Source organism: Neltuma alba, unplaced genomic scaffold (genome assembly GCF_004799145.2).
Source record: "Neltuma alba isolate B1F8T4 unplaced genomic scaffold, ASM479914v2 tig00010280_pilon, whole genome shotgun sequence".
Taxonomy (NCBI): Eukaryota; Viridiplantae; Streptophyta; class Magnoliopsida; order Fabales; family Fabaceae; genus Neltuma; species Neltuma alba.
The window spans coordinates 414,691-435,784 of NW_021635203.1; the positions used below are offsets into that span (position 1 = coordinate 414,691).

Sequence of the window (21,094 nt, forward strand, 5' to 3'; positions counted from 1 at the left end):
CTGGGAACAAGAAAAAGAGGACTCAAATTAGTTTTGTGTACAAAGAGATTCTTAGCAATTCACAGAGACAAGATTAAGTTTGCATGTGAAGTACTTCTTCGATTCTAAATATAAAACTTATTTTACAATGCAAATTATACTACAAAATAAGTCTTATATTTAAGACTGAAAGAATATTTCGTATTTATGATTTGTGATGCGTCCACTTCTGTTACAATGTGATGTTAAATTATTTTAAATGAAAGTTAAATTTATTATTTTTTTCACTCACATAAGACAAGTCTATTCTAGAAGAAAATGCTTTCCGTGCAACACGTGAGGAAGGTGGCACTAGTTTAAATTGTTAAAAAAAAAAAAAATACACCCCCTGCATAGCATGAGGTCTGTAGGCATCTGCGTGGAAAACACAAACACAGTAGAATGTCAGAGTGCTGTAAAACGACAATTTTTTTAAAAAAAAATTAAAAACTAGAAGAATAGGAAAGCACAAGTGAATGATAGAACTTGAAGATTCACATGGGAAATAAAAGATGATGAGCGAATATAATCAAACTAATTCCTTATCATAGTGTACAACTGAACATATATTACTATATATACAAGTTGAATATTGCAGAAGGATAGCCGCGTTATAGAACAAGAATCGATCAGCAAGTTCTCTCCAATAAGGCCCAAATAATGAATTTCTCAATTTTGGGATGCGCTTTAGCAAACGGGAGTCTTTTTGTTGCTTCCTAGATGCTTGCCATCGTTCAGATAGCAGGTTTCTTCTTCTAGGGGTTTACTCGCTTGTAAATATAGGACTTTGAAAAGAACAAGAAGGCAGCCAGCTCCACCATACTAAGAGCAGCAAGCAGAGCATAGAAGTAATCAAGATGAGCACGATTAAGATTATTAGCAAACCAACTATTGTGACCATCTCCACCTGTCACTTTTTCGATGCAGGAGACAACAAAGCTGCTTAGAAAGCTCCCGACACCAAAAATGCTCAAGTAAAGGGCAAGGCCCACACTTCTTAATTCATCTGGGATCTGGTCATAAAAGAACTCTTGCAAACCAACCATTGTGAAACCATCAGAAATTCCAAACAAGACATACTGAGGAATTAACCACCAGATGCTCATTGGAATTGTCACATCAGACATATCAATTAGCCCATAATCTCGAGCCCTTTTGAGTCTTTTCATCTCGACAAAGGCTGCAACAACCATAGAAATAATAGAAAAAAACATCCCAGTTCCAATTCTTTGTAGCATGGAAATGCCAGAGGATTCTCTAGTGATGGCTCGCGCTATAGGAACAACAATGCGATCATAGATAGGAATGAAAATTACAATGGAAAGACTAATGAAGCATTGAAGAGAAGCAGCTGGTACAAGAAAACCAGGCCAAATTTCCCTGTCCAATGTAACACCTTGCTTCGTAAAGAAAGTAGGAGACTGAGCAAACACAACAGCATAAATCAAACTAGTGGCCCATATTGGAAAAAGTCTAAGGATTGCCTTTGCTTCTTCAACCTCATAAACATCACAAACTTTCCCATCTTTTCCAGAACCATCTGGGGCAACTAGTGCTTTGTTAAGGAACCTGTCATCCATATTTGAGAAAATCATAAAATGTCCTATATATCAGTGTAGATAAAATCATTTCAAGAAAGCTTTGTTATGGAATAAACCATCCCTCATTTACTGTAAGGGTCATAGAAATATGGCTTGATAAAGAAAAGGAACTGGCTCAATAGAGAAAATGATTGTAAGTAATAAAAAAGTGTAAATGCATGTCACAACGGTGATAGGAATTTTGCATGATAAAGAAAAGGATCTTGCTCACTAGAGAAAATGATTATGAAAAATAAAAAGTATAAATATAAAACTAACAAAAGAACATGATAACCAAAATCTAGAACAAAATTGCATGACTATTTGGATTGATACATTGATTTTCAATAAATTATCCATTTGTCAATAACCTTGATGCCTAATATCATTTATATTTAGAAGCAAGAATACATCTGCTATTTGCATTTAGCACGTTAAATAATTGAACTTGCTTTGTATAAGCATAGCAGCACATGAACAACAGGGAGAAGAACATGTGTACAATCCTTATCTCCTAAGAAGCATTATAGCAGGCCAAACTAGAGTTTTACTGAATTAGAAAGAGAATATGATTGATTAACGTAAGAAAAGAAAAGGATAGAAGAGTTTAGAGAGAAATAGAAGTAGAAATCAGAGGGTAGAACCATAAAAGAAAGAGAAAAGAGAGGTTTAGAGAGAGAAAAGACTAACAATAGGGAAAACGAGAGAAGGCAGAGACTTATTTGAATAGTGCACTATTATTACTTGAGCTCAAATCATACAATAGGATATCCTTCCTTGTCTATTTATAGGCCTAGCTGAAGGTATCTTAACAAACTAACGGTAAATAGAATTAACAACCTATCTAACGGCTAGTGCCGTTACCTATCCTCATATTTAAAACTAATTACAATAATACATCAGAATATGATATAATCTCTTGCTTATATCCACCAAAAACAACAGAATGCAATATTCTACTGATATTGATACCAGAAATGGTTACTTCTTTAGGCAAAAGAGTAGAACACTCCAACCTCACAAACACTATGACACACAAGCTTTAACAGACCAGAGCAACAAAATCCACAAATATACGAAACTGGCCACAACAAATTAGATAAAGACACAAGGACAAATAAGAAGTGTTAGAAAGCCCCTGATCTTCTCCCTTGATTCTCTCTATTAATTACCCATGATATTAGCTAGAAATTAATTTCCTGATTTCTTGTGATATTGCAATATCTATAATTTATGACTGATTGATTGTAACCGGATTGATTTCTCTCATCCAAACTCTATAAATTGTAACCCAATCATATGAAATAACATGCGAGTGAGTATTATTCAGTAAACTGAAGCATGGTATCAGAGCAAAGGGTTCAATCCGAACCCAGAAAAATTCCTAAGCGTCTGCCGTGAGACAGAGAGAGAGAAAGTGAGGCGAGAGAGAGAGAGTGAGGCATCCCAGATCTAAAGCCAGGAGCAGACCATGGACGACACCGCCCCTCCAGTCCTCACCGGCATCCTCTGATCAGCGCATCCCTTGAAGACGACGCCCAACGGAGCTGCGCATGAAGCCCATGCGCCGTCACAAGCTCTGCACGTGAAGCCCACGTGCCGCCGTTGCCACTGCACGTGAAGCCCACGCGCCGCCGCCGCCATTGCGCGTGAATTCCACGCACCGCCGTCGAAAACTGACAGTACCTCCCAGATATCCAGAAAATGAACCCATCAGAATTCCCACCCCTTTTTAGGTCTGTTCGCAATATTCCAATGGCCCTTATGTCCGATACATCTTCGAATACTCAAAGCACTCCTTCTTCACCAATGGTCGCCTCTCAAACCACTGATCCAGAACCATCCTTAACCTCTGAACATCAAGCTGTGGTGGTGGCTCACAAACTTAATCGTAGCAACTATCTACAATGGTCTCAAAGTGTATTAATGTATCTACGTGAGAAGCGTAAGGAGAAGTATATCAATGGAGAGGCAAAACAACCTTCACATAATGATCCCAAATTTGACACCTGGTTCGCTGAAAATAATCAGGTGATGTCTTGGCTATGCAACTCAATGACTCTCGAAATCAGTGAGGGATACCTCTTGGCAAGCACAACTAAGGAAATCTGGGACGCTGCTAAGAGGACTTACTCTACATTAGACAACATAGCCTTATTGGATCTAAGGATGCAGCTCAAAGATCTGAAGCAAGGAAACTTAACTATAACACAATACTATAGCATTTTGACAAAGATATGGCAGCAATTGGATCTCTTTGAAGTACATCCTTGGAAGGATATGGATGATGCTAATTACTCGAGACAATTGGTGGAAAAAGGACAAACCTATGACTTTCTATTGGGCTTGAATGATGTTTTTGAAGAAGTAAGAGGCAAAATTATGGGTCTAAAACCACTTCCATCCCTATTTGAAGTCTTCAGTATGGTCAAGTTCGAAGAAAACCGGAGACACCTCACTTAGGGTAACCAAACTCCAGTAGATGGCTCAGCATTAGTCACGAGGAGGTCCCCAACATTAGAGGGATCTGAGAAGAAAGGAAACAAGTGGTGCAATCACTGTAACAAGAAAGGCCACACCAGAGACGAATGCTGGAAACTACATGGGAAACCAACCCAAGGGAAGCAGAAACAACGGGAAGATAGAAAGAGCCACCACACCTCCTTTGAAGAAAAAGGTGATGATGGAGACCAGTTGACCAGAGAAGAGCTTCAAATGCTTCGTAAGATACTTGAAAAACAAAACAAATCAAAATCTATCCCCAACGTGAACTTGATTCAGTTAGGTAATTCCATTATAGCCCTTAATGCATGGTAACTAATGATGAGACTTGGATTGTTGACTCCGGTGCTACAAACCACATGACTGGTAATAAGTCCCTCTTCAAAACCCTCAAATATTGCCATGAGAACCTTAGGGTAAAAGTAGCAACTGGACTATATACTAAAGTTGAGGGTGTTGGCATTGTGGCCCTATCTGATGATCTGGAAATCCATAATGTTTTGTCTGTTCCTGCTCTTACTTGCAACCTTATATCTGTGAGCAAATTGACTAAAGGGCAAGTATGTCAGCTAATCTTTGATGATGTTAAGTGTGTTTTTCAGGATTCGACTTCGGGGAGGAAGATTTTGACTGCTAAAGAATAGGATGGACTCTACTACTATGGAGGAAAGAATATGAAGACTGCAGGAGTAAAGAAAGCTATGGTTAGCTCTAATTCTCAGAATAAAAATATAATGTTGTGACATCAAAGATTAGGCCACCCCAGCTTTGATTATATGAAGCATGTGTTTCCAACTTTATTCAATAAAAATTCTTCTCCTTTCCAATACGAAACGTGCCAAATTGCCAAACAAACTCGCGCCTCCTATCCCAAACATACTTACAAACCTACTACCCCGTTTACAATGATCTATATCGACATTTGGGGACCAACCAAAATCAACACCCGAATAGGCACAAAGTGGTTTATTACATTCATCGATGATCACACCTGGGTCACATGGGTTTACCTTATGAAAGAGAAATCCGAAACTTTATAAATTTTCAAAAACTTTCACTCTTTTGTGAGAACCCCATTTCAAACTCTCATCAAAATTCTGAGAAGTGACAATGCCAAAGAGTACGTGAGTGGAGCCTTTAGGGAATTTCTTGAGCAGGAAGGAATCCATCACCAAACCTCATGTGTCTATACTCCTCAACAAAATGGAGTTGCTGAACGAAAGAATAGGCATCTTTTGAAAGTAACCCGAGCTATCATGATAGAAAGAAATGTTCCAAGTCTGTTTTGGGGAGATGCTATGCTAACCGCAGCTTATCTTATCAATCGAATGGCCTCTAAAATTCTTCATTTCAGTACCCCCATTCAAAAACTCCTTGAGACCTACCCCACCTCACCTATCATGAATACCATTCCTCAAAAGATCTTTAGGTGTGTCGTCTTTGTTCATAAACATGATAGGGGCAAACTAGGTGCTAGAGCAGAAAAATGTATCTTCCTCGGGTATTCCTCCACCAAAAAGGGGTATAAGTGTTATTGTCCCACTACCAGAAAACTCATAATCTCCAAAGACACCGTCTTTTATGAGGATGATGCTTATTATCCCAAATTACCCATTCAAGAGGAGCACTATGGAGTAGAATGGCTAATTACACCTGAACCTATGACCAACTCCAACACACCTTCTTGAACCTTCTATACCACAAGAAGAAATCCCTGAACCAGAACCGGAACCAAAAACCCCTAATCCTACGCCTCCATTAGAGCACCAAAACCCCACAAACACTCCTCACCCAATGGAAACCAATGCTGAAATTGATGCAAGGGTGACAGAGCGCTCAAGTCCTCAATTAGGTGAACAGGACAATAGTAGTAGGGTTCCTTCCATTCTAAGGCAGCAACATGATTCCAATCCAGAGTTGGATCCTGAAGAGCTAGGATGGCCTGTTGCACTTAGAAAGAGGGTAAGATCGTGTATTCAGCATCCTATTCAAAAATTTGTCTCCTATAGCAATTTATCTGCTAGAATGCAAACCTTTGTGGTGAATAGCTCACAAGTAAAGATTCCAGAAACATTTCAACAGGCTATGAAAGATCCTAATTGGAAACGCGCCGCATATGAAGAGTTGAGAGCATTAAAAGAAAATAACACGTGGGATATTACCACACTTCCTAAGGGCAAGAAAGCGGTGGGTTGCAGGTGGATCTTCACCCCTAAATTCAATCCTGATGGAAGTATCAACAAGTACAAAGGAAGATTAGTTGCCAAAGGGTACACCCAAACTTATGGGATTGATTATCAAGAAAAGTTTGCTCCTGTGGCAAAGTTCAACACCATCCAGGTACTCCTGTCCCTAGCTGCTAACCTTGACTGGTCCCTACATCAACTAGATGTGAAGAATGCTTTCCTAAATGGAGATTTGGAGGAGGAAGTATACATGGAAATCCCAGATGGAGTAATAGCTCCACCCAACTCAGTTTGCAAACTGAAGAAATCATTATATGGCCTGAAACAGTCTCCACGAGCGTGGTTCGACAGGTTTGCTAAGGCGATCAAAAGGTTTAGTTATATCCAAGGACAAGCTGATCACACTCTCTTCGTTAAACACAGTGATGGAAAGGTAACGATCCTAATTATGTATGTAGATGATATAGTCATAACTGGCAGTGATGAGGTTTCTATCTCCCAACTCAAGAAAGCCCTAGCTAGGGAATTCCAAGTGAAGGACCTAGGACAAATGAAGTACTTTCTTGGAATGAAGGTTGCTAGATCCAAAAAGGGTATAAGTGTGGCTCAACGAAAGTACACACTTGATTTGCTCCACGAAACAGGAATACTTGGGGCTAAACCTAGTGAGACGCCTATGTAAGAGTCATGTAATCTGGAAGTGAAACCAGACGGGGTACCAGTTAACTCAGAAAGGTACAGAAAACTTGTGGGTAAACTGATCTACTTGACTCATACAAGGCCTGACATTAGCTATGCAGTTGGAGTGGTAAGCCAATTTATGCATCAACCCCAGGAAGAACATATGGAAGCGGTATACAGAATCCTAACCTACCTCAAACTCAATCCTGGAAGAGGAATATTCTTTAAAAAGGGGAGTACAAGGAACATAGAGGTCTACACTGATGCAGATCATGGGAGAGCTGTGGATAACAGGAAATCTGTCACAGGATACTGCACTTATGTTTGGGGAAACCTAGTCACTTGGCAAAGCAGGAAACAGACAGTAATCTCAAGGAGTAGTGCTGAAGCTGAGCTAAGAGCTGTAGTCCTAGGGGTATGTAAAGGAATGTGGGCTCAAGGAGTAGTGCTGAAACTGAGCTAAGAGCTGTAGCCCTAGGGGTATGTGAAGGAATATGGGTGATAAGACTCCTGAAGGAATTGAGAATTTCCTATGAAGGACCTGTGAACCTTTGGTGTGACAACCAAGCTAGCATTGAAATGACTAAGAATCCTGTGTATCATGACCGAACAAAGCATGTTGACATTGATCGACACTTCATCAAAGAAAAGGTCAAAGATGGCACAATTAACTTGAGCTATGTGCGCTCAACTGATTAGATTGCGGACATCATGACCAAGCCTTTAGCCAGAGTCAAGTTTGAAGGGCTTCGAAGCAAGTTGGGAATGGTTGACATCTACTTTCCAGCTTGAGGGGGAGTGTTAGAAAGCCCCTGATCTTCTCCCTTGATTCTCTCTATTAATTACCCATGATATTAGCTAGAAATTAATTTCCTGATTTCTTGTGATATTGTAATATTTGTAATTTATGACTGATTGATTATAACTGAATTGATTTCTCTCATCCAGACTCTATAAATTGTAACCCAATCATATGAAATAACATGTGAGTGAGTATTATTTAGTAAACTGAAGCAAGAAGCAAGCAAATGCCATGTTTATGAGATGCCATCTCTCTCTCTCCCCCTCAAGTCTTCTGTCCATAAAGTAAACCTGAATTCCACAAAGCATGTTACCCCTAAAATAATCTTCCACTAGCTACTATAACCATTCAGCCTGCTTCTGAATTTCCTTGAACTGTTCCCATAGGGTCATTCACAATGAATTTTCTCCTATCCCCCCAAGCGTGTTTCTATTGATGTGTTTAGCGTATATAAGGAATAAAAAGTTGGAGAATAGACATCCAACCACTTGGTTTAGTCAACTCACAAACTGCAGCTTCAGTTTTCTCTTCAATGGAATACCGATCAATCTCAACAAAATTGGTTCAACCATGGTCTAGTGGACTTTCAGAAATATTAACAAATGACGTATTATAGTATCTTCACAGGTCTAGCCATACAAATGCTGAATTCATCCATTATTTCGCATATCTTGTGAGCAAAGGCCCTAAAATCTACCTTTGCACTACTTAATGGCTGTTGCCACTTTGGCTTCTTTCTTCTCTATGTGATGACGATTCCCCAAGCTTAAGTGCATTATGATAAAGTTGATCTTCTATCAATAATAGAACCTACCTAATATGCATTGGTGAAGACGTCCTTTCCTATGATTCATTTTCTTGGAAGCATCGCCCTATACCAAAGGACATCTTCAAGCATATCAAACTTTTATAAACTACCTCCACATTGTCTACACGTGGCTTTCTCATTAACAACTAACCACCAAAGGATAGGATTTTTTTTTTTTTTACTCCGATAACCAACATCAGTTTTTTTTTTTTTAAATTTCTGTGCTTTTTAAATTGGAATTGGTTGCTCCGGTGTTTCCTTTAACCAAGCAATTGTGGTTTTCTCACAACAACCGCCAACCACGCCAGCCAGAAATGTGTGGTTTTTAACTAACCATAAAAAGTACAGCTTTTGTTTTACACTAACCATTAACATATAATTCTATACCAACTGCTTTGGATAAGTAGTTCTTATTCAAATTACCAACATCTGTATTTTTTTAATCTTTTCTTAATCTTGTAAACCGTTCCCTGTCATTAGGGACAACTTGGGGGGATGGTTTCACTGGTCTATACTGCCATTTCATTTTCAGTGGTCTGTGCAACAATTCAGTATTGCTAGTCTGTGTAGCGAGTTCATTTCTGCAGGTTTGCACACCAGTTTAATGATAACTTGGAGAGGAAAGAGGTCTATTGACTGATGCAGCCACTTCTACGAAGTTTTTTGCTTTTTCAAAAAGAGTGGCTGTATTTTTGGGCTAAAATCATAAAATATATTACATTTATAGATGGTTAAAGAGAAAGATCAAAGCTCTTAAATAACTAAGTGATAAAGCCTATCCAAACAAAACATTCTAAATAATCTTAGGATAAAGGCTTTTGGGGGAAAGAAAAAAAGCTCACTATATCACAATTAAAACAAAATATTATAGTTGATCTTAAACCCACAGAAACATTACCAAAAATTAATAAAACAGCTTATTCTTAATTGCAATTAAATAATAAAATGTAACTTAAATTAGCAACTGTCACCAATGAAAGTCACAAAACAGTTAACCCCTGATACTAGTCTTCATTTTCTATGGTCCCACTCATCACTATGAACAAGAATTTGTGAGGCAAAGTAATGATTTACGAAGTTTAGAAAGGTTTTGGTTGCAATTGCTACCATAGTTTTCAGCATCTTCATTAGTCTTACCTAAACTGTTCAGAACCTTGATGAGGCATAATACCACGAGCTTCCTCTTCACTAGCTATTGCAAAGGGTGTAGTTCGCCAATTGCGTAGGGCAACAACGAACACCTTACTGATTCTCAAAAATGGGCTCTTTCCATCTCCTTGGATGCTAAACCGATAATTCCAAGTTCCACAAGAGAATACAACCAATGCAATAACCATCGCAATGCAAGGGATTCCAAACCCAAAAGCCCAACCAACATTATCCTGGATATAGTTCAATATTGAAATAGTTACTAAGAGACCTGCAGTGAAAGTAAAATACCACCAGTTGAAAAATGAGCTTCTGGCCTTCCGTTCTTCTGGATGTTCCCTATCAAACTGATCAGCTCCAAAAGCCTGTACGCATGGCTTGTGTCCGCCTTGTGCAAGAGCAACAAGATATAAAGAGAAGAAAAATAAAATTACTTGGAGCTCGGAACAAGAGCTGCTATTAGCAAATTGACAATCAGCATTGCTGAAAGGAAGCAAAGCTGATAGAGTCAACAAGCTCAGTGCCTGCAATTCAATCCAATCAAAATTCAGATGAGCAATTAAATGACACATGTTCAAACACAAGTAAACAGACTTTCAAGATCATTTCTCGTAAACTTCAGACTGATTATTTTATATGGACTTGCCAGAAACCAGTTCCAATGAATAAAATAAATTTCTTTTTTTTTTTTGGCCAGAATGAATAAATAGATATCCATTGATAAAAACCCTGAAAAATTCAACCGAACCAGGAGCCAAATCATGGTTAGAAGAACTTAAAAAAAGAAAAGAAAAAAAAAAAGGAGCAACATGAATCAACAAAAGAATGAAAGCACTGACAATCAATCAATTCGGTGACTATCTCTACAAGTTTTAACCATGCTCAATACATCGATTTTACTAAATTTACACTACACAGGATGTCAATTGTTATATAATCAATTAAATAACTTATTTAATGACTGATTTAATCGGGGAAAAAACCCAGTCATTACTCTATGAGAGACAAAGGGAGTTCCCACTCATTGTTTTGTCTGCGAGGTTGACTAATGAGCTTACAAAGCTAGAAATATCAAATGCGAATTAAATGCAACCCATCAAAAGAAACATCAACAATGTTACTTGTAAGAAGTGCTGTTTGAAGGATTGTGTGTTGGTAGCAGTCATAAGAAACGTTATAGGTAGTCAGAAGTGGTTAGTTAGTTATTACTAATTAGTTGTTCGTTGTCAATAAATCAGTTACGAAACATAACTGAACGTAACAGAATAGCAAAAACCTTTTCTGAAGTTGTGGAATCACCTAATGAAATTCTATCGAGGAAAGTTTTTGGCCTGATTCTAAAACATCTTTCCAACCATCTCATGGATCAAGAAGTATAGTTGTAGAAAGACGAAAAACTGACCAAAATGTAGATGAAGGTTGCCAGCATGATGGTTCGGTAACGACCGAGAAAAGAATCGGCAACAAAAGCACCAAGCAGAGGAAACAACGACGCCGTTCCAGACCAGATATTCACGTTCTCCGCCGCCGTCACCGTAGATTGCCCCAGGGGCCCCGTCAGATAATTTATGAGGTTCGAATCGATTCCATAGTAAGCAAACCTCTCCGCCACTTCCACAACTATGAGAAAAACCGCAAAACTAAACGAGAATTAACAATTCTAAGAGTGGATTCATTACTAGAAGTGGTAAGCAAGCTGGAGATTTTACCAATAATGAATGCCGCTGCTCGCCAACCACCGGAGTAAGCTCGGAGTACTGGACGGTCTTTGAAATCGACGGCACCGTCGACGGTATCCAGCAGCAGCGGAGTTTCAGTTTGAGAATCATTGGAATGGTCGGAGATAGCCATGGAAATAGTGTGGACCACCGTGAACCGCCTCTCAATGATTGATTGGCCGCTTGGGTCACCCAGTCAGCCTCAGAGAGGTTGGGGGCGGTTCTAAGAAGCGACTGGTGCACATGAGTTTCAAGACTTGTCATCTGATGACGGATTATGTTAAAGAAAACCCAAAAAAAAAAAAGACAAAACAAAACAAAAAGAGAAAGATGGGTGCATCAAAAAGTGGTTTAATTATGAGAAAATTGCAATAAGGTATTAAATAAAAAAAATCCTTGGGATCATCAAATTAATTTAAAGTCTAAAAGGATCTCATTACAAGATATTTTCTTTGTTTAATTACCAAATTACTCTTATCTTTTTTAAAAAAATGCATTGACAACTGAATGTATAACTATTAACAACTTAAAATGTAACGATTAACAACTATTGCGGTAAATATTTACAACTCATACATTATATTTTCGTGATGCGTTGAGAAAATGTATTGTTAATACCTGCCGCAATAGTTGTTAATCATTATACCTTAAATTGTTTACAATTGTTTCTTTAGTTGTCAATGCACACCTAAAAAAAGGACAATTTGGTAATTAAACAAATAAAATCTCTTGCAATAAGATCTCTTGAGACTTCGAAATAATTTGATGATTTCAAAGGACCTTTTTATTTTTAATTGTGTTAGGTGGGATCTTATTATAATTTCTTCTTCAATTATTTGAGGTTATGTAAGGAGATGGTTACATCATGAGAGGATTACAATGTGGTCTTAAGAAAGAAAAATAATTACAAAATAAATCACTTCTATTTTAAAACTTGTCATTACAAGCTGTTTGAGATGTTATAAGGACTTTTTAGTAATTATCTTTCTTCCTCAAGATCTTATTATAATTCTCCCTTATATCAATCATCAGTTATTAATCATAAATATCTTCTCTAGATCTCATAACAACTAGCTAGCATCTTATTTAGTGATCTCACTATTCACTTCACTACTTACATAACATCCCTTTTTTTTTTGGGGATTTAGAATATTGCAAAAATGACAATTAAATACCTTAAAAATTTTAAAATGCCAACTCAAACACTTGAATTTATATAATCCCAACTAAAGTGCAAAGCTCAAATTGAAATTTTGCAATTTAATCAAAATTACCAAAATACACCCATTTCTTTAAAAAAAGAAAGAAAAAGCAAACAATCTCCATTGGAGACTCGCCGGCCTCTGCCATCGGCACTCCAACCCCGCCAATAGGAGGATCTTTTTTTAAAGTGAGAGGAATTTTTTTTAAGGTGGGGTTGGTGGAATTTGATCCCAACCGGGTGCATTCTAAAATTAAAGATGACTATTGAGCCAACAAGTTTTATGAACATTGTACTATAAACGAGACAATATAATTTAACTCCTTTACTTCAATTTCAGATTATGACAACACTTCATTTGTAAATAACAAATCTTGGTTATAAAATAACAAGTCTTAAATTGAAATTAACAATATTTTTTTTCTAATTCATAACATGTGAAATGGGATAATAATTGAGTTAGGACGAACATTTTTTTTCATAATCCACCTGTAAATAACAAGTTCTAAATGTAAGATAATCAAAAAGTATTTTTAATTAATAAAAAAGTATACATTTACCAAAGTAAATTAAAAGGTACTTTTAATTTATTTTGCTAAATTTTGATAATCAAAAAGTTACTCCAATTTTTCCTTGTGATAAAAATAAATTACAAAGCGTTTTAAACCTAGGCAAAATGGCATTAAGGTCCTAAGAAAGAATAAATACTGTAAAAAGGTCCCACAAAAATTATAAATAGATTATAAGTCCCAATAGGACCTCATTGCAAAATAATCCAGAGCTGCAATTACCTTTCGTCATTAAAGATTTAGAAACAGAAAAATGAAAGAGATGGCCATTTTTGCATGTCTTCCTCCACATGCTTCACAAGAAACAAAAAAAAATTCAGACTAAAGAAACAAAATTCATCTATCATCTTCCCCATCACCATCATTAAAGTTGAAATAACTCCTTCTTTATCATCTCCATAGATTTTTTGGTCCGCAACATTCATCTCCCTCTCTACTATGTTGTGTTGATAATTTAAGTTTGGGTTTTATTGTGGATAGGTAGAATAATAAATTAGTACTCTGTTTCTGAGTATATTGTGGGTCTTGCTGTGTTTGGTTATGATTAAGTAGGAATGAATGAAAATGATTATGGTTGTTGTGAGCAGAGCGCCTCTAATACGGAATGGAAAAACGTGTTATCAATGCAGGTCGCAATAATTGTCAATATAGCTATTTGACTTGTTAATAATGGCTGTGTTCTATAGATTTATATTAAAGATGACGAGTGATCCGAAAGGCATCTATTTTGTCTATTTCATGTAAGGGAAAGTTTGAAAATGATGTAGATGATATGTGATATGTGATATGTGATATGTCAGGGGTGGTGCAAGAATAAGAAGCATAAAGGAAGACACAAGTTATGAATAGTTGAAGACAATGATATCATCATTTGTTGCAAAAGAAAGTATCTAATTTGTTTTAAAATTCTCAAACAATCATCTATGTTTACATTTGTAGACATCGTAGATGATAATAGTGTAAAACATTTAAGAAAGCTCAATAAAAAAAGTAGTCATGCATGTGTATGAGAGAATGAAAATAATGACAATAGAGGATGATGTAGAAACTTTTTTTTTTTAATGGATGTGATAGGAACTTTTGTAAATGTGACAATACATACCAATAATTAGTTCGTTATTGGAACATGCAAGTTGTATGTCTTTTTTTTCAGATGTATTGTGAAATTGGTGTAATTACATGTATATAAAGTTGTAAATAAAAGTTGGCTACAAAACATTATTTTACATCTTGATGCATAATCCGTTGTCATTATCTGCACTCGTTATTAAATTCATCTTTCATCACTTATCACTGATAGCACTATCATTTATCAATTTATCTATAGACATAAATTTGAAAAAAATATGATTTCAAGTTACATAATGTGATATAATGCAAGATAATATCATCAATTCATCTGCAATTATACATTTTAGTTATAATGTGATATTAAAAGTCAATTATCACTTATATAAAATTATGAAATCATTTGTCATTAATTATGATCAATCTACAAGTATACAATGTAACATCCTAATTTTTATTTTTAGAAATTAAGTAAATAATAATAATAAAATAGTCTTGAAAATTGAAAAAAAATAAATTAAAATTAAATTAAAATTAATTAATAAAATAAAAAGTAGGGAAAAAAACCCACCCATCTTTTTCCACCAACAGTGAAAAAGGTGGGGATATTAAAAAAGAAGGAAAAATGAGGATGGCGTGGTTAAAGAAAGGAGGTAAGAAGTTATAGGATAAAAAAAAAAGGGAGGAGAGTCATAAGCAAAAGAAAAATGATGAGAAGAATTAAACGTGAGTGTATTAAATATCCATAACTCTATGCTTTCCTTTCATTTTTTTGAGAGAGGCTGAGAGAGAGAGAGCAAGAGGCTGAGAGAATTGCAGAGTGCATGGTCTCTAAAGGATTGAACAAGTTTTGAATATCATTTAGGTACACAAAAGTACCTTTTTTTAATCAAATTTTCTTTATGAATATTTTCTATATATTTAGAGTTTTATATTAGTAGTATTATTATAATGTTTAGAAAAATTTTGTGGCTTGGATATGGAGTAATTAGTGATTTTTGACAATATATGACCATAAAAATTTAAAGATAAATTATTAATGAATTTTAATGGGTTTATATTTGTTCATTGATTATTTTGGGGATTTTAAATTAAGATTTCAGTGGAAAATTTTATTGTTCAAGACATATACAGAATTTTCATCACTGTGCTTTCTTACTAATGGAAGAGATTCAAAATGGGAGGCTGAAGTATAAAGTTTTCAACAAGTAGCAGCAAACATGTGTTAGATTTAAGGTTTTAATGATAACAAATTTAGAAGTTTCTAGTTTAGTAAGTTGATCGATTATCTGATCGATCAAAGGTTAATCGATCACTTGATAGATAAAATGTTTCAGTATATAAAGGTAACTTAACAGTAAAGTTAATCGATAACTTGCTAGATAAATCTGATTTCATATATTGATCGATCAATTTATCAATCAAGGCTAACACTGTTTAGTATAGAAGTGTGCAGAAAATTATCGATCAATTGATCGATAATTTGATGATCAATCACCTGACAGATAAAGAGACACAATTCTAGTAAGCTTTTATCGATCACTTTATCGATCAATGGGTTATCGATGAGAAGATAGATAAATGGTAAAACTCTTCTACTTAAGTTGCATTCTATTTCATTCACCATTTATCAATCACCTTTTCGATCAGACATTTATCAATAACCTGCTCTATCATTGCATAATAACTTAATGGATTATCGATATTTCGTTCAGATGTGTTGACAGGCTCTTTTATCTATCACTTGATCGATCAGTGATTTATCGATCAAATGATCGCTCATTGTCACACCCTGATAATTTTATTCTAATTGATGAATGATTTGTGACTGACTAAGGCCAAATAGTATAGTAGACTGGTAGAGGATCCAGGCTATGAGGAAAAATCAGGATAGGGACATAACGGTCATTTTTGAAAAGATCGGTCAAGAAAGGGCAGTATTGGAAATAATGTCCAAAATTCCTGAAAATTCCCAGAAAATCATGAAAAATAGAAAGGAGGGTACAGAATAATGTTTGAGGCTTACAAGATGAATATAAGATTAAAAATAATTTATCAGGGAATTATTTGTAATTTTTGGAATTTTTGGTTAATTAAGGAAAATTAGCCAATTTCCATTATTTAAAATATATAGAGGCCTCAAAAATTCAAGGAAAAATAGGGATAAATTATGTGACATATTATCCTAATTTATAAAATTACTTCCCACCTTTGGATGTACAAAGGTTAGCTTAAAGAATATTTATTACCGAATTATTATCGGTAGAATAGTGATTTTTGACAGAATAAAATTTAGAAAATTATAGAGGGAGGTAAAACTTGAGAAAAATCATGGATTACCCTTGGAATGAGGGGAATTTAATGAGGTGTTGAAATCAAAATTTTGTGACAGTAAATTGGACAGGATTGTTGGAAAATCAGACCAGAAATACACAAATAATCAGTGGAATTTACCATACCCTTACTGTATGGTTGATAGGCAATTTTCTAGAAATCTAGGAGGATCTCAAGCAAGGAAACAAGGAGGAAATATTAAGCGTGGAATTGAGGTAGCATGAACTTGTAATTATTTTGTTGACCTGTATTTGGTGTTTCTGCTATGTGTGTTTATGTGCCATGAGAATGTTTATGCCCAGATGATGTGAACTCCTTGCAATGTATGTCTTGGCTCTTGCATGATTGAGTTGTGACCAGAATGATTATATGCTCCATGATATGATGACATGGATACAGAATGGTTATGGCATAGCATAAAGACTAGAAATGTTATTTTACTGCATGTAGCATGACATCTTATGCATATTGACTTGATGGTTGTATGTTCAATGCTACTGGGATTTCTATGAAATCTCATTCCTCCTATAACATGATATCCTAGGTGCCACTACTGCCAAGGAGAAGGGAAAGGAAATAATCATGGCTTGAGGAAGTTATGAATTATGTATTATATTATACGGTTTTAAACCTTTCTCTTTCAAGCCATGTAAGCATACTCTGATCATGAACACATGATATGATAACCTTTTTGAATGTATATTAATGATAGAGTAGCTTTGTATGTAATTATAGTATGCTTATAGTGAAAAACGAAATGCTGTTAGAATTAGTGATAAAGGGGATAAAAATGGTCTAGATTTGACCAACGAAGACCCTAGTCAATTGGTTGACTGTTTCCCTGAAATTTGGCACGCAAATAGATCTTATTTTTCCCTTTAAAATGAGTGGTAAAGCATCACAATCGGAGCTCTGTGTAAGAAGTTATGTCTTTCCGAAGTTAGGCAAAAATCCTGGAAAATAGAAAAATGACCAAATGAACAGTACTTTTTGAAATTAAAAGCGGATGCGTTTCTGATTAAAGTGGAACCTGAGGTCATTTTCCCTTGATAGATGATGTTAAGAGCTTCGAGTGAGACTTGGAACGACCTTGTTTCGATTTTTCTAGAATTAGTTATGATTTTCCAAAGTTATGCCAAGTTTAAGGTTACAATGAATAGTAATGCGGGAAAAGAAATTTTCAAATTCAGGTTTTCAACCCGGTAACCTTAAATTGCGCTTCCGAATATCTTAACTTGGCACAATATAAGGTCGTAAACATAAGGTGTTACACTCATCACCGTATCACTTCACTAAACTATTTTAAGTCATTTTTGGATCACTTGATTGATCATTGATTTATCGATTAAATGATTGATCATCCAATCTTTTGAAACTTCTGTTTTCACATAACGTGATCGATCAAACTCTTTTCTGGCCTTTTGAACTAAGTTTTTCAAACACTATTTTATCAATCACTTGATCGATCAATCTTTAATCGATCAACTACTCGAACATTATACACCTTGTGCTTTCGATGTGAAAAACTTTTCTTGACCTTTTATCGATCAGTTTATCTATTATTCGTTTATTGATAAAGTGTTCGATCAACGATGTTCAAAATCTATTTCCCTCATACTTAGCTTTATCGATAACATGATCGATCAAGCAATTTTCGATCACTTATTCGATCAATGTGCAAGTTCATTTCATAACAAGCTTTTCACGATGATTTCAAAATCTCTCATACTTTTATCTTTAAGCTTTTCTCAGCCTTCCTTTTACACATAATTCTCTATGGTGAAATGCCACTCAAACCCATAGCTAGCTGGTTCTCCCAGAAATGCGTTGAGGCGCAGCAGTTGACTAGACATCTAGGGGTAAAGCACTGTTTTGGTACGGGATGGAGTGGTATGCTTCCTCTATGCCAAGGACAGCAGAATATCGAAGCATGAATGAAGAAAGGCATGAGATAAAAGCATATTCACTATTGATTGTGAGGCCCTTAGAAAGGATTCAAAGGCATAGGTGAATTTAAAAGCTTTAATCTTGAAATATCTCATTTGAAGTCACTGTATTCATTTCTCATTGTTTATTGATCACTTCTTTGATCATCTGTTAATCCTTAAGCTTATTGATAAAAGTACATATGCGTGACTAAAGTTCTATCAGTATTTAATCAAAAACTTGATCGATAAACTACTTATTGATCAGGACTTTGATCAAGTATTTACAGGTTACATTTAAAGTATCTGATGAATGATTCTTTGTACTTCTAAATGTTATATGAATATCAATAATCATCATTTGATCAGTTAGCTTTACAAATTTCCTTCTGAGTGAAAGAAGACTTACTTGTTTATGAGGTTGTTACAGATTACGAAGCTCAATAGTTATTTAGTAGCCTTCAAACCTACCGTGTCAGAAACATTAATGGCAAACTACCGAACACACACAACCGAACTTACAACGACTAGAAGCTCTTCAATCTAACAGTTAATCAAATCTCTCCAACTATAAAAAGCGCGAAGGCATTCAATACTCTGTTTTCAGTGAGCTTCAGTGTTTATTACTCATTTACTCTGTAAGAGAGTTTAATACATCTTTTTTACTCATTTTCTGAGAGTAACTCAAGAGTGTGGACTCTTTAGAGGGATTGTAATCTTACGGGTAGTAAGGGGGAGTGATTGAGAAATCAATTACTGTACTGAGGTGCCAAGAGCTCATTTAATCTTGGGATCGTAGTGGAAATCTCAGAGGTGTTTTGAGGACTGGATGTAGGTCAAGTGGTTGAGACCGAACCAGTATAAATCTTGTGTCTTCGCTCTGTAGTGAAATTCTTCTAACTCAACCTTCTCTATTTTATTTACAGCACTATTTCAATACGTTAAAATTTTTATAACTCACCCAATTCATCCCCTTCTTGGGTGAAACAGCCACTAACAAGATGTAATGTCTAGACTCCCTAAGAGCTAGGTGCAATTAGATTCAATATGGATGCATCAGTTCTATCTTCAGGAAAAGCAGCTTGTAGAGGTGTGATTAGAGATGAGAAGGGATAATGGATCGTTGGTTTCAAAAAAAAAATCTGGGCATTATACTGGTAACAACAACTGAATTGCTAGCGATCCAAACAGGCTTGGAGGTGTGCAACTCTCTCCATCTGACAAAAGTTCAACTCTTCTAGGATTCTATGGAGGCTCTCAACATGCTCTCAAGGGATAGTAGTGCCAATCATCCCTTTTATCACGAAATTGAAGGGGTAAAGCACCTAATATATGAGAAACATTTTGTTCAAGTGAATTATAGCAACAGGGAAACCACTAAGCATGCTGATATTTTGGCTAGAAATGGTCATCAAGTGGGATCGCAGACGACTCTGATAAGTAAGGTCAGTCTGAGTCATAGACAAAGATTTTTAGAGGACCTTTAACGAGTAAGGGAGGCATATGCCTCTTCTAGTTGAGTCCGATCTTGTATTTTGTATCAAGCGTGAGCCTGCCTTTGTAATTAAAAAAAAAATTATACCGATTAAATTTAAGTTAAATAATTTATTTGGGTTATTTAATAGGGAAAACTAATCCCCTAATCCTCATAGTTTTACTCGATTTTTAATTAGGTCCTTGTATTTTTTTTTTCTTTTTATTGAATCCTTGTAGTTTCTTCTGTTACAGGTGTTAATCCCTACTGTTAAATTCAAAGGTAATGATGTTAGTAAGTGCTAACTAGATGTGATTCAGCATAGAAGCCTCAAAGAGAAAAGAGGTTAGATACGGGCCAAAAGTTAAGTTAGAAGCCTCAAAGAGATGTTTTATGAGGTTAAGTTCAAGTAGGGACTAAATTGTAATTTCAGAAAGTTATAGCCAATAGGGGTAAAAATGAAAAGTATACAGAAAATTTCAAAAAAGTCTCAGAAAATAGAAAATAATATTTAAGGCTCTTTTGTGAAGAGAATTGATGAAAATACCCCTGAGGTAGCCTAAATTGAATTTATAAGATTATGGCCCAGTAAAAAGTACACTGATTGAGGTAATCATTTGAGATAGTAAAAGATCTAAAAAATGTACGTAAAAATGAGGTTAGGAAGCTTAAAGGCTATGATAATTTATAAAATTAGTCTCGCATTCAGAAGATTAGCAGAATGGCTAGAATAAAATAGAAGGCTTAATTATGCCGATTAAAGGTATTTTAGTAAATGATTTTTATGTGAGGCTTAAAGGAAGTGTTATGGCCTGAGAAAATTCATAGATCTTTTCTAGAATTAAAATAAATTTATAAAGTAGATAGAAGAATTTTTTGAGCTCCAAAAGGGCATTAAGAAAGCCGTGTAAATGTGAGCCAAGTAAATTGAAAGGTAACTTGAAGATTAAGTTTGATCCAAGGGCCATGATCTATTCTTCCTTTCTCTCCATTAGATTGGTGCACCTAGCTCTCTTCTAGAAGGATATAAAGGATGATGTATTGAAGATGTAAAAGTGTAGTTGAAGTTTCAAGTTTGC

At 35.5% G+C, this 21,094-nt stretch overlaps 1 protein-coding gene across 3 annotated transcripts; it reads right to left on the bottom strand.

Annotated features, from left to right (window-relative positions):
- Positions 1-475: 475 nt before the first annotated feature.
- On the bottom strand, positions 476-11,681 carry LOC114755496 (protein NRT1/ PTR FAMILY 5.10). 3 transcript variants are annotated; one of them, XM_028944374.1, is made up of 4 exons: positions 11,436-11,681; positions 11,129-11,346; positions 10,018-10,250; positions 476-1,587 (listed from the first exon to the last, which is right to left on the bottom strand). In XM_028944374.1, the coding sequence occupies exons 1-4, from the start codon at positions 11,575-11,577 to the stop codon at positions 774-776; spliced, it is 1,407 nt and encodes a 468-aa protein (XP_028800207.1). In that variant the 5' UTR covers positions 11,578-11,681; the 3' UTR covers positions 476-773. The 3 variants fall into 3 exon arrangements, with proteins under 3 accessions (XP_028800207.1, XP_028800206.1, XP_028800208.1); XM_028944373.1 differs by having other exon boundaries at positions 9,715-10,250; positions 11,436-11,677; XM_028944375.1 differs by having other exon boundaries at positions 9,715-10,250; positions 11,129-11,366; positions 11,436-11,454.
- Positions 11,682-21,094: the final 9,413 nt, after the last annotated feature.

What these genes read in the sequence shown, in the direction of transcription:
- LOC114755496 (XM_028944373.1), bottom strand. Translation starts at nt 11,577, where the DNA reads ATGGCTATCTCCGACCATTCCAATGATTCTCAAACTGAAACTCCGCTG. An exon ending in AGCAGCGGCATTCATTATTG is followed by an intron (nt 11,347 to 11,435) that starts GTAAAATCTCCA and finishes TTTTTCTCATAG; the next exon opens with TTGTGGAAGTGGCGGAGAGG. An exon ending in CAAGGTTCTGAACAGTTTAG is followed by an intron (nt 1,588 to 9,714) that starts GTAAGACTAATG and finishes TATGGATGACAG; the next exon opens with GTTCCTTAACAAAGCACTAG.